The 16,587-nt window shown below is 40.6% G+C and overlaps 1 protein-coding gene across 1 annotated transcript; it reads right to left on the bottom strand.

Annotated features, from left to right (window-relative positions):
• Positions 1 to 381: 381 nt before the first annotated feature.
• On the bottom strand, positions 382 to 2,642 carry LOC146673831 (tripartite motif-containing protein 16-like). Its single transcript, XM_085392110.1, has one exon. The coding sequence runs from the start codon at positions 2,558 to 2,560 to the stop codon at positions 887 to 889; it is 1,674 nt and encodes a 557-aa protein (XP_085248236.1). The 5' UTR covers positions 2,561 to 2,642; the 3' UTR covers positions 382 to 886.
• Between the last annotated feature and the right edge of the window lie 13,945 nt (positions 2,643 to 16,587).

Below are 16,587 nucleotides of genomic sequence, written 5' to 3' on the forward strand. Positions count from 1 at the left end.
CTATCATTGAAATAACCACATGAGAGATGATATTGCAAATTAACTGCACACAATAGCAGCAATTTTAGTTGTGCAATATTTCCCATCACTGCTTGCCTTTAGTTTCTCTAGTGTGTATACAAATGCATTGTAGAATAATTTGGGTTTTAGATTGTTACACTCACACTTGTCCATTTTCTAACCAGGAATAGGCTAAACATCTTATTCCATATTTCTCTAGTTTCCTGAATAGTAGATCATATCAGATCTACTGTATGAAAAGCTTTCTGTAGGTCAAGATAAAAACCATCGCAGAATTCATCATTTTATTGATTTTAAAAGACTATGAAACTTAGATTTACTCTCATCAACACAGCGTCAAAGCAGTTTGAGAATTATTCACAACGTTTAATCTATCAGTTAATTTCTGCCACAAACTCCCCTCCATCAATCTTACTCAGTTCACGAGACATCACACACTGGACTGACTGAGAGACATGAACTACTTTTTGTGCAGGTTTTCTTGTATTAAAACAATATTTTCTTCTATGTAAAGGAAGTAAATAAACAACAGAAAGGAAGAGAAATCCTGCCAATTCAGAAAATAGAACAAACTACATAATATGTAGTTTGTTCTATTTAAACTACATAAGACTGGCCACCTATAAAATCCAAATCTTTAAGAAATAAAAATAAATAAAGTTCCAGTGTTATTGTCGTTTAAGCAATGAAACCCTAAAACTGTTGAATTATTGCTTGATTATGTTTATGATAATTACTTACTTTACTTACTTTGGGGTCTAGTGGAAACTGTTTTGAAATAAATTTCTCTCATGTCACTCTGATCTGTTCACAAAGATTCAACAGAGAAAAAGTGCTGCATTGATTTGAATACAATTTCAAAGGTCTATTTGACTTTAATGAACTCTGCAGTGGCTCCATTTCCCCAAATATAAAGTCCAGCATAGAGCGGCTGAGTGAATGTGGTCTGGACTCTGTGGAGGAGAGTCATGGTTTCAGAGACGCTGTAGAAAGACAGAATACCTGCTCTGTGATCCAGGTACACTCCTACTCTGGAGGACCGAGGACCTGAGAGGACAGTTGGGACATTGTTGTGAATAAATGTATAACTGTTTGTGTAACAATATAATGCCCAAGATTTGTCATTGTTTCCAAATCCACATTCACTGCCCCCCCCTGCTCTGCTGATATTCTTGTATGCGACTGCAACACCAACTGCTCCCCCTCTCCACTCCACCTCCCAGTAACAACGTCCAGTCGGACTCTCTCTACTCAGGACCTGACACCATACAGTGAATCTGTCTGGATAATCAGAATAAGACTGTTGTTGTTCCATTCTTCTTACTTTTCTGTTCCCCTCAGATAATAACAGACGTCTGTTTGCTGTCTTTGGATCCAGTGTGATTTCACATGAATATTTTAAGAATCCAGCTCTGGTCTTTGGCTCTGCTGGTGACAGTAAAACATCCACTTCAGTGACTGTCAGTGAGATGTTTGTCCATTCCTCTCTCAGAATGTCCTGTAGTTTATCTCTGGTCTCTGACACAGCTGCTGTCACATCCTCAAAGTAGCTCAGAGGACGAATATTGATGCTGGATGAGTGTGTAGACTCACTGAGTGCTGACAGTGAGGGGTAGTTGTGTAGAAACTGGTTGTGATCCTCTGTGTGTGAGAGCTGCTCCAGCTCGCCGTCTTTCCTCTTCAGCTCAGCGATCTCCTGCTCCAGCTTCTCCTGAAGCTCTTTGACTCGACTCACTTCAGTTTCCTGCTGGGATCTGACCTGCTGCTTCACATCAGAGCTTCTTTTCTGGATGAGACGGATCAGCTCAGTGAACATCTTCTCACTGTCCTCCACTGCTTTATCAGCAGAGCCATTGATGGCCTCCACCTCCTGTTGAAGCAGCTTCACATCTTTCTCTCGCTCCTGGATTCTCTGCTGGATGTTTAGTCGTCTCACCTCGAGCTCCTTCTGCTTCTCAGTCCTTTCTGCTGCAGCTGGGACTGTTTCATGGCCTTTATGTTCATCCATCGTGCAGAGATAACAGATATTCTGCTGATCAGTACGACAGAAAATCTTCATCACCTCATCATGACGAGAGCAGATGTTCTCCTGGAGCTTCTTGGAGGGGGCCACCAGCTTGTGTTTCTTTAATGGAGCTGCATCATAGTGAGGTTGGAGGTGTTTCTCACAGTAAGAGGCCAGACAGACTAAACAGGACTTGATAGCTTTCAGCTTCCTCCCAGTGCAGACATCACAGGCCACATCTTCAGGTCCAGCATAGCAGTGATCAGCTGGAGCAGCTTGGAGTCCACTCTTCTTCAGCTGCTCCACTAAAGCTGCAAACATGACGTTTTTCTCCAGGACAGGCCTCGGTATGAAAGTCTTCCTGCACTGAGGGCAGCTGTGGATTCCCTTCCTGTCCTCTTCATCCCAGAAACTTTTAATACAGTTCCTGCAGTAGCTGTGTCCACAGGCTGTAGTCACCGGATCCTTCAGGAAATCCAAGCAGATGGAACAAGAAATTGTTTCACTCTCCAGCTGAACTCCTTTCTGCGCCATTTCTCCTCTCAGTGTCAGTGACTGTGTGAGTTTCTCTTCCTTATAACTGAAAGTAGTCTGAGCTCTGATCTCAACAACATGTTTCTGCAGTGAATGGAGCCTGTCAGCTCTTACACGTCACCACATGTTGGTTACACCCATCTTCAAACTGTAGATCTAAAGGGGAGGGAACGAGGAAACACGTGGACAGAGAGGAGGTGCTGTGTTTAAGAGCAGGAAGAAGAGGGAGGTTATCAGGCTGTGCTTCACTCCAGGAAGAGGAGCAGTTAGAGAGTGAAACTGTGTGTTTAACCATTTTTTATTTACTGCTTCTTCTATATAAATAATTTTTAAAAATCCAGCTTTAATGAACACTGGACAGAAACGTCTCAGGTAACAATAACCGTCAGAACAGCAGAGGCTGCTGACCTAATCAAAGCATATGTAGAGAGCAGGGTTAGGTTAGCAGACATATGCTGGTTGCTTTTATTTATTTATTTATTGCTTTTATAGGCAGTAATCGATGTTGCTGTAACAGGATGAGAACTAGATAAATGCCACTGCATTGCTTTGAACAGTCAGCAGAGTCTGCACATATAATTACAGATATTCCTGCAAAAAGTTAATTAGTCAAAAGAATCTTGCATTTTAGTTTTGCATTTATAACAGCTGCTGCAACAGAAATAACCATGTTCTTTACATTAAAATAGCAACAAACCTTTCTGGAACAACTTTCAAGGTTCATGGCGAAGACAAAGATCTAATGACATGAAGACTCCAGTGAAACTTAAAGTATTAGGAACCAGTTTTAATGCGTGACCAACACATTTCCCCCTGTGGCCTTCACCAGGGTCATTGCTAAATACCCTTGTGATTGTGAAAAGACTACTGGTCAAGTCAAAAAGGAGTGTATGGTAAAATGACCAATGACCATGTGACAAGATCAAGCAAGCATTTTTCTGATGTGTTCACCGCTCAATGGTTTGTTGTCATATTGAACAAAATATTAGGTTCTCTTTGTATATTACACTCAGGCATCAGGAAAGAGTGGTAACTAGTTCATAGTTTTTAGCTAATGACATGTCAATCACAAAACATTGCTCAGAAAACGTGCAGATTCTCAGCTAGATCCACCTTCCACTCTTTACTTACAGTTTCACAACAGCAAACAAACACACAAATAAGTTGAAGTAATTGTTTCCTGTATGACTTCACTGGTCTCGCATCAGTAAGGACTTTTGCTCCTTGTTGCTTGAGTTCATTGAGGTGGTGAGCATACATTTATCCCCAGACATGTCCATGTACACAAACATTAAACAACTTCTTTCTGACCTTTTTCACACTTTTGCACCACTTCAGAGGAATCCCCTTAACCTCAAATCACTGTTTTCTTAAGGTATGACTTACCTTCACAGCTGTGTGGATTACGCATCATGTCACAGAAGGTCCACAAGCATAGATGCACGTGTGTGTTCATGTCTGTAAGCTATTATTGTTTCATCTCACTGAAAGCACAAATGCCATCCTCTCTCTCTCTATTTTTATATGAGGATGGGGTGGACAAAATAACAGGAACACCTCACAACAGTGATGGCGCTGAGTTGCAAAGCTGCCTGAGCTGCATTAGAGACTGCGCTGGTGTTATTCACCTATAACGTGCTACAGTTCGTGCTTCCCTGTGTGTGTCGCTTACAAGAAGGTCAACAAACACACCGCAGTGCTGCAGGCAGAACATACATAATCAATCAGCCCTCAGTGCAAGCTACAAAAATAAAATATGGGACACACACACACACACACACACACACACACACACACACACACACACACAGTCATGTTTTCATATCCTTCCCTAGATGTTTATCCTAACACTAGCCCAGTGCTTCCCAAAAACGGTGCCGTGGCACATAGGTGTGCCGTAGAAGATTATCTGGTTCCACCTGATTAGTACTCCAAGTGACCGCAGTGAGTAACAGGCAGAACAATTACATTCTCTTCCACTAGAGGGCGGTACAACCACCTGTTCTAATTAAGTTGGTTGTCAAACAGAAGAAGATATTACATAATAGTCATGCTGTGAGAACACAGCACATAATAGCAATAGATAAATATTTGAAGAGAAAAAGCAGTCAGTCTGGGTCCTGGAGAAAATTCCAGCCCACATGAAGGCCGTCATGAGTGATGGTCAGAAGAAAGCAAAAAAGGTATACTGGGGACAAACTGAGCCTATTTTGCTAAGATAAATGATCAAAATGCTTTTTGAGACATTTTTGTTTGGTGATGTGCTGTTTGATTTTTCTAATGTGAAATATGTGCCGTGGCTCCAAAAGGTTGGGAAACACTGGTCTAACCTATTCTGTGCCCATAAGGGCTGTTGGTCCCCACAAGTATGGTAAACTTCCAATTTTTGGTCCCCACACAGGTATGTAAACATGGTACACACACACACACTTTTTCCTAGGGGTACATGTGTGTGCATTTAGCCGTATTACTATTTTAGTGGGGACGTTTCTATGTTGTCACCCTTTGGGGACAGAAAAACAGGCCCCTGTAATATAAATCATTAAATCATAGGATGGAGTCTGAGTTTAACTCTGTCTTTTAGTAGATCTCCAACTTTAATTTGTCATGTAAATATCACAGAATTCAGTCTTAAGGCGATTAATTAGTTACTTTAATTATCTGGATACAAATTATAGCACTATGTTGGGCTGGTGTTCTGACTCCAGAGTGGATAAGCAGAAGATGGATAGATGACTTCTTCAGTCTCAGCTGAAGCCTCCACGGCTTTTCATTTGCTTTCTTTTATTTACCTTTTCCTTACTTTGCATCCTATTCTGTTTTATAACCTCTTTGTCCTTATTTACTTTATTTTTCTTCTTTCCTCTTTTGTTTCTTTTTATCCTTCACATTAATGTACTTTTGTTTCTTCATCTTATTCCACTTTCCTTTGTCTTCGGTGTTTCCATCATTCCTGCTTCCACCTTCATTTACTTAGCTTGTCTTCATGTGTTTTTCTCTTTGCTTTATTTCCTTCCTCACTTGTCCTTCCCTATATTTCATTTGTTTCTCCTCTTTGAATTGTTTTTCTTTCCTTCATCTTTCTTTTGTATCCTAATCAATGTTTTCATTCCTTCCATTTCTGCCTCTTCTGTTTCCTCTTCCCCTCTGCCACTTTCTTCCCTTCATTTCCTTCGTCTTTTCTTCTTTCCCATCTTTGGTCTTTCTGGTTCATTTTTTTCACTCTTCAGCTGTTTTTGCTCTCTTTGTTTGGGATTTTGCAGTCGTCTGCCTGTTGTTGTGTCGGCTGGCGGTACGTTATCAGGCTACTACAAACACACATCAAACTCTACACACACTTTCACGCTGCACCTTTCATTTCCAGCAGGTTGTAAAAATAGAAAGCCCATAAAATCTGACTCTTTCATGTCGGAGCATTAGGCAGGAAGAAAACCATCCACATGTGCAGAGCACTGATGAGCAGCAGCACGGACCTGCTGCACAGCTTAGATTTAATTCATTAGTTTTATCAATGAAGCTCAGAGAAAAGGAAAAAAAACACCTACATGCTTCAGTTTTCCTCGTACGGGGTGTTGCAGCCAGTTCTGGTTGCATAATATTATCTGCTCTCCTACAAACTCCCACATACTGAAGCAGAAAGCTCGGTGCGAGGCTCAGACAGGAGATGTGTGGGAAGAGATTCAAAGTCAGAGTTCGTCTCATCCTGGTTGAGAATAAATAAGCTTCCTTTAAACGGATTCTGAGTGTAGTAGAGTCTACTCCAAGACGCTGCTAAAATAAACTCGACTCATTAAAGTCTGGGTTTCCGCTGCTTTAATGAAGCGCAGTTTCTACATTCCTCCACGGAGATCAGATTCAGTCTCGTACCAGTGAAGTTGGTCCGAAAAACCTCAAGCTGACGTTAGAGCTCGCTACATTACCAAGTTCAACGTGGCTTTACGTTCACTTCCATCTGTCAGTCTCTTCTCCTTCCTTTCTCATATTTTTCCTTTTACTCTCTTCTTTCATCTTTTCCTTCCTCCTTTTTCCCTCCTCTTCCATTTTTCCTTCCTTTTCCCTCTCCCATTTTTTCCCTTCCTACCTTCCTCCATCCCTCCTCCCCCATCTTTTCCTTCCTCCTTTCCTTCTCTCCCTCCTCTCCTTGTCCCCCTTCTAGCCAGTTTCTTTTCCTCTTGTTGAATATGAGCGTTTGCAGTAAACAAACATTAAAATGACCAAGGAAGGAAGGAAGAGAACGATGTGTGCTTGTCAGCATTCAGCTCACCTGTAAATTTCAAGTGACGACTTCATTGAGGTCGTATGAGCCATTCTTTTACTTTGGTAAACCAGAGTTTACCTCAAAGCAGCTCTGTGTACACGGCATTTGGCCGTCTTTGTGAGGACATTCATCAACATCAGTGGGTTTCCCCGTGTATTTAGGAAGTACTACTAAGTGCTTAACTAAAACTCTGACCACAGCCTCATTTAAAGTGGTTTTTGTTTTTGTTTTTTGTTTTTTAAATTATTTGGTTTCAGTGGCAGACACCTTCAGCTCACTCATGTTTGGACATTTGGTGCTCTCCTCTTTATGATCAGCTGCAGGTGAAATGTTTAGAGGACATCTGTAAATTGCAGACACATAACCTGCAGTGTTAATACAACACAGGTGTGCATCAAGAGTGAAATCCAACTACCATAAAACTGAGTTACAAATTCTTCTGGGTCACTTTGGTTTGAGTTTTTCATAATAAAAGTCAGAGGAGCTGTAAGAAAAGCAGCAGAAAACTCCCATCACATTTCAAAAGCAATGTTTAAAACACAAAAGACAAGCAGTCAGCACTTTATAAAACTCATCTTTATTGATTCAGAGTCATCCCTCCATCCACGACAATATTTTCTCTGCTGTGCTCTTATAAAAAGCTGAATATGTACATCCTCTTGTATTTACATTATTTTACATGATTACATCATCAGAGAGCCTCACACCTGCAAAAAGGTCAACTCTCCTGCCTGAAACGTATCACCTGTTGTCAGGGGAAATGAACAATAGAGCAACTTGCTCGTGGGTTGTTGCCTGGCAACAGCAGCTTATCGGATTAATATCGGTAAAGAGGAATTGTTTTTAATTATTTATCTTATTTTTCTAAATATTTCACAAGCTTAGAAAAACATGCGGAGTGACCCCATGTGCTGCGGCAGTGGGTTGGGAAAAACACAAATTTAAAAAGTAATGGAACATATAATGTAGTGCAATGCAAGTTTCTAATGTGAAGTCGTGACGAAAGTACAAACTAATAACAATAAAGTCGATGCACGTGAAAGAGTTTTTGTGCACTTTACATAAACACACAGTCTGAGGAAAGTTTAACAACAAAAACTGTAGCTAACACTAGGCTGCTAAACATCTCCTCATCAATCAACTTAGTCCTGCACAAGAAGGTGAGAGGGAAAAATGATACAAAATACAGGGTGGAAAAATGTCCTAAAAAATATACACAAACCACTGATCAGACTTAATGCTGATTATCTGATAAATCATAGAAAGACATCAAAAGGTGGCTGGAAAACATAATGTGGAGAGCAGACTCAGAGCATAAATGTGGCTCTTTAAAACCTGCTTTGTTCTCTAATGAGAAACAAAACAGGTTTTATTTTATGTCTGTAATATGACTTAAAGTAAAAGCACATAATTACTTAGGTATAAAAATATTTTATCCATGGAGGCAGAAAATGTTCACCGAGGTCATGTGAAGTGTTCAAGGGTCGTTTTCACTTTTCTCTTCTTTATTTTAAAAACTGTGTTAATGCTAATGTTAGCAGCTATGTGTAAAGGCAGGAGAGGCCCCAGTCATTCAGGTCTTAGAGAGTGGTGTGCGATTCCGTGGCAACTACTGGTCGCTATGGAAAAATGTGTATTCCCAGACTCGTTGGAGAGTAGTTTCTAGCAACTGCCTGTAGTTTGCAAGGAAGGCGTCGCCTTGTCTGCAAACATCACCAACTATGCAGCTGTTAAACTGAGAAGCACAACACAAACTGAAAACAGAGATAGTTCACCTTCGAAATAAAAGTTGAACCTTTTGAAATGTACGTAGTAAGAAGCAAATTTTCTGTTTTGTGTTGGGGAGCAGTTGGCTAGTGTTTGCAGACAAGTTGGCAACTTCCAAGCGAACTACGGGTGACCACAACAATTTGCTAGCAATACAGTCACAAGGTGGTGCAGCTCAGCCTTCGTGATCAATTTCACAACAGGTAAGTGGTTCATAACCTCTGCACAGCTGAATGAATGACAGGTGTGCAGAAGGAAGAAAAATGATACATATAATAAAATACTACCTAGCAGCAGTCAGCAATCACTTAGCAACCAGTCAGGGGAATATGCAATTTCCCCTAGCAACCAGAGGTTTCCATAGTATCAACAACTGCTCTCTAAGCCTGCGTGACCGAAGCCTAAGCTTTTAAAACATTCAAGACTCTCTCATTAATACTGAGCAGAAAAAAGGCCTCTCTCACACACAGAATGAGTTTAACAGCAACAATAACTCCGTACTTACAAAAGCTCGTGTGTGCAGCCCCCACCCCCTCCAGCCCTGACGGCGAGTAAATAACCACAACCCTGAAACTGAAGGCGCTAAATGGAAGTCAGCCACCTTTTGAACTGTTAACTCCTGTGCTTTCCCCACTTTAATACTTCAGTGTCTCAACAGAAACAGGCTAATGCCAGAGCTGAGCAGCAGCCGGTGCCACCCCTTTGAAAATGTTTAGGCTTTTGGCAGAAAGTTGTTGCACTACAAGTAAAACTGCGGCATAAATCATTTGGACATGTGCGTCTGCGAGTGATTTAGCGTGCAGTAAACCAGAGTAATCGCCTTTCTCTCTTTAAAAATAATGTTTCTGTAAAGCTTGACAAAGTTTCCAGTGTTACAACCATTGCAGATGTGAGGCTCTGCCTGTGGCCAACATGTTTCGAGGGTTTAGTCTTCCCTCTTTTTAATGATGGGAAAAGAAGCTTTAATTCCCGAATTTCACCGTTTCCAACGAATCCCAAACACCAAGCATGTAACTCTGCCGCAAAACAAACAAACAAACAAAAACAAATTGTTTGCCCTCGTTCTTCCTCTCATTGGATACATTCAAGAAATCCAACACTTCTCTTACAAGCCGTCCTCTCTGGGCCATTTTGATTGAAATAAATGCACTTGTTTGTCCATTTACATCCATGTTTTTTGTCCTTGTGGATTTATCAGTCACACTGTTTGAATTATCCACACTGGGTTCATCCACCCGCCTCTGCCAGCCAATCAGAGACGAGCTGTAACATTCACATCTATCAGTTTGACTGACGAGAAGAGTCGGATCCAGTCAGGACTTTGGTCAAAAAAGTCAAAGTGTGATGAGTTTCTGTTACTTTTCTTTAAAAAAAATGAAATAAAATAGCCGACCCCCAAATCCTTTAAAAAAAAAAAAAAATCTGGGCTTTAACCGCGTTTGATGATGTCACTTCCTCCTCAGTCCGTCTCTTTCTTCTTTTCGTCCAGGTCAAAGTCCAGCACGAGAAGTTTGGTCTCCTCAGTGCCGTTTCTGCTGCCGGCGGCGCACACCAGGCGAGTGTCGGACGCTCTGATTCGCCACACGACTCCACCTGGATCAAAGACGTGATTGGTTTAGCCACAGACATGTGATAACAGGTGAGGACATAAATAAAGTTCAGGTACTTATATATTTATTCTTAATATTTAATAACAGAGTGAATACTGCATCTACCTGCACCATTACAGTTCATTTAGCGTCTTTTCTACTGAAATGTGAATGTATTTAATCTGTTTGTTAGTTCCACATTAAAATGTTGACACTACAAAAAACCACATAATATATAATTAAGTCAGTTACTAAAAATATCTTCTTTGTAACTTCTTTGTATCATTTTATATGATGATGAAGTTGAGAATTTATTCATTTTTAATTTGTATATTTTTTGGACTGGGAAACACCGGTTGCTATAGAAACGTGTACTTTCTGACAAGATTGGGTGAAACTGGTTCCAAAGAGGTATATGAGCTACACCGAACACCACACTGTGACTGATTTAGTTGCTAGCAGACCTGCCAAGGAAGCAATCTTCTTTACTCTCCTTGCAATACAACTCACCTGCACTGGAAATAATACCGGTCTCCTCTGTTACAATGGATCCAGCCTCTCAGACGTTTCCTCCTTGTAACATTTTACAGCTCTCTCTCTGTATTTAATAAAATCAGCTTGAGGTTGAAACAGCCGTGACTTGAGTCTGCTTGTGGGTTCACTTTCATGCTGGCCTCTCGGCCCTGAAAGCCTGACTTCTCCCTCTCGAGTCACAAATTCACACATTGTGAGCTTCCACTTTGCAGCTCTTCTTAAGAGAAATCTGGTACAAAACTTGCACTTCTAGCTGAAGGGGGACAGGTGGTGGTGAGGGAATTTGTGTGGTTGAAAGCAGAGACAATAGGAATGGAGGTCAGCCAATCAGAATATTGATAACTGGTACGTATTGCAGCTCTTTGTGTTGTGTCTTTCTGGGGGTGTCGATCAGAACAAGCAGCAGCCAATCAAATGCAGTGCAGTCATTTATTTCGTTGGCTCAGATATTTACACAGCACAGTAATGAAGGGCACAGCACAGGTTTTACAGTCTTTGTAATCTGTGAGTGTGCATTGAGCTTTGCTCTGAAGAGGAAATAAAAAACAAGAAATAACATTTAGTTTCATGTCACGTCTGTAGGTTTATATAACAGTTATAATTAATTAAACTAAAACTCGTACACATATTTCTGTGTTAAACTAAGTACATCCTAACTCTGACGTTACAGCGTTCACAAAGACAAACACAGTCCAACATCACCATCTACTGACTACACGGGTTTAGAGCAGCGTGATCATGTGACTACATTTGCACAAACATGAGTATCAAGCTAGTTGCAAACTGTCTGTATCAGTGTTTCCATTCTGAAAGATGTGGAGAGGTTTTAAAAAATAAAATACATATGAAATAAAATAAATTAATAAATCATAACACTTTTAGATTCAAATATTTGATTGAATAAGCAATTCAAGATTTCCAACTTATGATGACAACATAAAGTCTATTCATATATTTTAATGACACAGTAAGTATGTTATATTATTGTGAACATTTAAATATTTAAAGACATAATTAAAGAGATCATCAAGAAATCCTTATTGGACCTCTTTTAAATGTAAAAATGCTGCAGATGTTTGGTAAAAGTAGATCCACAACGACTGCATCCCTGCATCTGTTTCTTTCCTGGTAAAAATTAAAGCAACAATAATGATGACAAAACAGTAAAAACAAACCAAAAAAACGATAAAAACAGAAATGCTACTCAAAACATAAACCTGCTTAACAGATGCTGATCAGTACGACAGAAAATCTTCATCACCTCATCATGACGAGAGCAGATGTTCTCCTGGAGCTTCTTGGAGGGGGCCACCAGCTTGTGTTTCTTTATTGGAGCTGCATCATAGTGAGGTTGGAGGTGTTTCTCACAGTAAGAGGCTGGACAAGATAAACAGGACTTGATGGCTTTCAGCTTCCTCCCAGTACAAACATCACAGGCCACATTTTCAGGTCCAGCAGAGATCAGCTGGAGCAGCTTGGAGTCCAGTCTTCTTCAGCTGCTCCACTAAAGCTGTAAACATGGTGTTTTTCTCCAGAAAAAAAAAGTTTCCTACACCCTACATTTAAATATGTATCACTCTGAACTTTGCCAAGATGTGTCACCCTCATTTAAATTGTAGAAGACTGGACTTTGGTTATATAAGACGATAAGAGAAAATAATGTATTTAAATTTACTGCCATGCATTTGCTCTTTTCTGCCAACAAGTAACACTGATAAACCCAGCTAAACAAACCATGCAAACAAACAGTAACATCTCCACATAAACTAACAACACCTGCACAGCAAATTCAAAAGTGTTAAATGTTTTGGTGTTAATAGTCTTCTTGCAAAAGTAGAGTTAATTTTACTCTAAGTAGAGTCACATTCTTTTAATGTAACTCTGAGGTGTAAAATGATAGTAGTTAAAATCGAGTGTTAAAAATGAGTGTTTCTCTGTCAAATCTGGAGGTGTTAAAATGGAAACATTAACTCTTGACCTCTTAACTCTGAACTCCTAGAGGGGCTATGACACCAACAGAGTAAATTCACAGACTCCGCCCCCAGCACGGCTCCAATCGAAGCTGAAGTGAAGCCGTTTCAGAACATTTTGCTCTACATATTTGAGTTGTTTGCCATGCTTGGTAAGTCATTTTTTCAAAGATTGTTTCAATTGTTATTATGAGCTTTTACTTCTGTGGCTCTTTGGAGTTGAGACAAAGCTGTGTGAAAGGCATTAGCCATGTTGCTCGGTGATAGCATAATATTCTGTTTTAGCTAGCTGAAAGGTATTGTTTGCGGGCAAATACCACAGCCTTGAAAAAAAGCTTGCATGTGAATTTTCAGTCAAATCTTTGGTCAAATACACCTAAAACAATGTGTAGAATGTGAAATGTTGGTATAATGGTGCTACTTGAAGCCTGAAAACGATCGCCCATAAAAAAAACAAAAACGAGCAAACAGCAGTAGCAGGCGTCCTGACTGGGTTCTACGTTAGCATAGATCCCTCCAGAGTTTTGTGCACACGGTTTAGGTAAAAATTAAAAAGGTTGAAGTTTTACATTTAGTTCAGTATTACCTGCTGCCTGTGTCTTTGTCTTTTGGGAAAATACTTTACACAAGTAATGGCTCAAAGAGGATTCCTTTTTTTTTTACTGTGCTGCAATTGTTTACTGGATTATTTGTGCCATTAATTAGTGTCAACTAATTTTTATTCGATCTCCGCACAGGATATGCTTGTGAAGATGGAATATGGGGGAGAGCAGAAGTGCGTTGAAGTTCCACAAAGGGATGAATGAAGGACATGCATATTGTATTGAAGAAATAAGTGATGAGAATGCTGTTATTTGCATTTACCATGTCAGACCTTTTGATAAACAAAATTCTAATGAAAGTGAGAACATGTATACTGTTACATCTTTCAGAAAATGTTTTGAAATTGTGGTGCACAGTTCAGAATAAATGTTTTCAAAAACCATTGCATCTTTTTAGTAAATGTTTATTTCCAAAAGAAATTTCTAGAAGTTCAGAACAGTAACATTCCCACTTTTTAGAATGAATTAGAAAAAAAAAAAACACCCAGCACGCCCCTGCGGGCGGTTTATCCTTCAAGCTCGGGTCCTCTACCAGAGGCCTGGGAGCTTGAGGGTCCTGCGCAGTATCTTAGCTGTTCCCAGGACTGCGCTCTTCTGGACAGAGATCTCCGATGTTATTCCCGGGATCTGCTGGAGCCACTCGCCTAGCTTGGGAGTCACCGCACCTAGTGCTCCGATTACCACGGGGACCACCGTTACCTTCACCCTCCACATCCTCTCGAGCTCTTCTCTGAGCCCTTGGTATTTCTCCAGCTTCTCGTGTTCCTTCTTCCTGATATTGCTGTCATTCGGAACCGCTACATCGATCACTACGGCCGTCTTCTTCTGTTTGTCTACCACCACTATGTCCGGTTGGTTAGCCACCACCATTTTGTCCGTCTGTATCTGGAAGTCCCACAGGATCTTAGCTCGGTCATTCTCCACCACCCTTGGGGGCATCTCCCATTTTGACCTCGGGACTTCTAGGTTATACTCGGCACAGATGTTCCTGTACACTATGCCGGCCACTTGGTTATGGCGTTCCATGTATGCCTTGCCTGCTAGCATCTTGCACCCTGCTGTTATGTGCTGGATTGTCTCTGGGGCATCTTTACACAGCCTGCACCTGGGGTCTTGCCTGGTGTGATAGACCCCAGCCTCTATGGATCTTGTACTCAGAGCTTGTTCTTGTGCTGCCATGATTAGTGCCTCTGTGCTGTCTTTCAGTCCAGCTTTGTCCAGCCACTGGTAGGATTTCTGGATATCAGCCACCTCCTCTATCTGCCGGTGGTACATACCGTGCAGGGGCCTGTCCTTCCATGATGGTTCCTCGTCTCCCTCCTCTTTCTTGGGTTTCTGCTGCCTGAGGTATTCACTGAGCACTCGGTCAGTTGGGGCCATCTTCCCAATGTATTCTTGGATGTTCGTTGTCTCATCCTGGACTGTGGTGCTGACACTCACCAGTCCCCGGCCCCCTTCCTTCCGCTTAGCGTACAGCCTCAGGGTGCTGGACTTGGGGTGAAACCCTCCATGCATGGTCAGGAGCTTTCTTGTCTTTATGTCAGTGGCTTCTATCTCCTCCTTTGGCCAGCCTATTACCCCAGCAGGGTACCTGATCACGGGCAGGGCGTATGTGTTGATGGCCCGGATCTTGTTCTTTTAGATATATATATATATATATATATATATATATATATATATATATATTTTGTGTTTTAGTTATCAGTTTGTTGTTTGTTTTATGTTTGTTTGTCTGTTTGTTTATTTTTTGGTTTTGAATTGTACACTGTATTATGTTATGTAATTATGTACTATTTGTGAAAATAAAAAGGAAAAAAGTTAAAAAAATTAAAAAATTAACACTCTCTGGTGTGGACCCATATAGACACTTTAATAGTGTTGAAATCAAATCCGACAGTGTTAATTTGGACATGCTGGATTTGCTGTGTGCAATTAAATAAACCTTAAACCATAGCAATACCTACAACTGCAGATCACAACGTTTGCATCTTAACTAAACCCTTAAATACAACACTTAAAACACAAGACAGGAACTCCTAAAGCTGCCTGTAATAAACCACCTCAGGAGCTGCAGCACCTTCCTTGTAGATTTTGCAACTACTGCAACATATACAATGAATCACTGGAACTATTTCCACTGAACCTGCAAATGATAACGCTCCAGATCAACCGTGCAATCATCAATGCAAGAAGAGAACACTATCACTTCTGCAACAAAATAACTCCTAAAACCAGCAATCTTAACCAAAGGTTGTCCTGCATTTATCTTTACAGAATATCGTGACCTGCTCAACCTGTAAGCCAAACCAGCGCCCCACGCGTCTCATTTATGAGTTCTCAGTAGTGATTTTTTATTTTTCTGAACAACCATTGACAGACTCTGCCACACAGTGACACATGTCAATGTTTTGATCACCAACAATGCTGAGAGAACATAAAGGAAGAAGGTGCTAAATCTGGCAGCTTAGTGCTTGAAAGAACTTCTGCAACTAAACAAACTTTGGTCAGCTCAGTTCTTATGTTCAAAACTTAAGCTGCCATTTGGCAGCTTAAGTTCAAAGTTATGTTTAATGTTTTCACTGATCAATAATTTTAGAACTGACTCTGTGTGTGTGTGTGTGTGTGTGTGTGTGTGTGTGTGTGTGTGTGTGTGTGTGTTTGTTTGTTTGTTTGTTTGTTTGTTTGTTTGTTTGTTTGTTTGTTTTACCGAGTTTTTATTAAATACTAAGGTAAAAAAAAACAGTCTATGAGCAATACCTCATTAAGAATCATTCAAAGCTACATGTGCAGTACTCCGTACAGCTTACATCCTTAGAGAGTAACCACTTCAAGCATTAACCCTTTGAGGTTCACACCAAGAAAACTGCAATTTAAGAAATAATTCTTTGCATTGTTTATTCCTTTAGAACAACAGCAACAAAGTTTAGATATTTTTTAACCAACTCCAGCTTCTCGTGTTCCTTCTTCCTGATGTTGCTGTCATTCGGAACCGCTACATCGATCACTACGGCCGTCTTCTTCTGTTTGTCTACCACCACTATGTCCGGTTGGTTAGCCACCACCATTTTGTCCGTCTGTATCTGGAAGTCCCACAGGATCTTAGCTCGGTCATTCTCCACCACCCTTGGGGGCATCTCCCATTTTGACCTCGGGACTTCCAGGTTATACTTGGCACAGATGTTCCTGTACCCTATATATATAGAGAGAGAGGGGGTTCAGTCTAATATGTGTGCTCCAGTGAGACATTAGACTTCAGTAAAACTATGCAGTTACCTAATTATGCCCAGTGTTTAATCTCCACTGAGAG

This window comes from Rhamphochromis longiceps, linkage group LG3 (assembly GCF_057381845.1).
Source record: "Rhamphochromis longiceps isolate RC_006_pf linkage group LG3, R_longiceps_female_GT1.1, whole genome shotgun sequence".
Lineage (NCBI taxonomy): Eukaryota > Metazoa > Chordata > Actinopteri > Cichliformes > Cichlidae > Rhamphochromis > Rhamphochromis longiceps.

Coding starts and splice junctions, on each gene's coding strand:
- LOC146673831 (XM_085392110.1), bottom strand. CDS start 2,560: ATGGCGCAGAAAGGAGTTCAGCTGGAGAGTGAAACAATTTCTTGTTCC.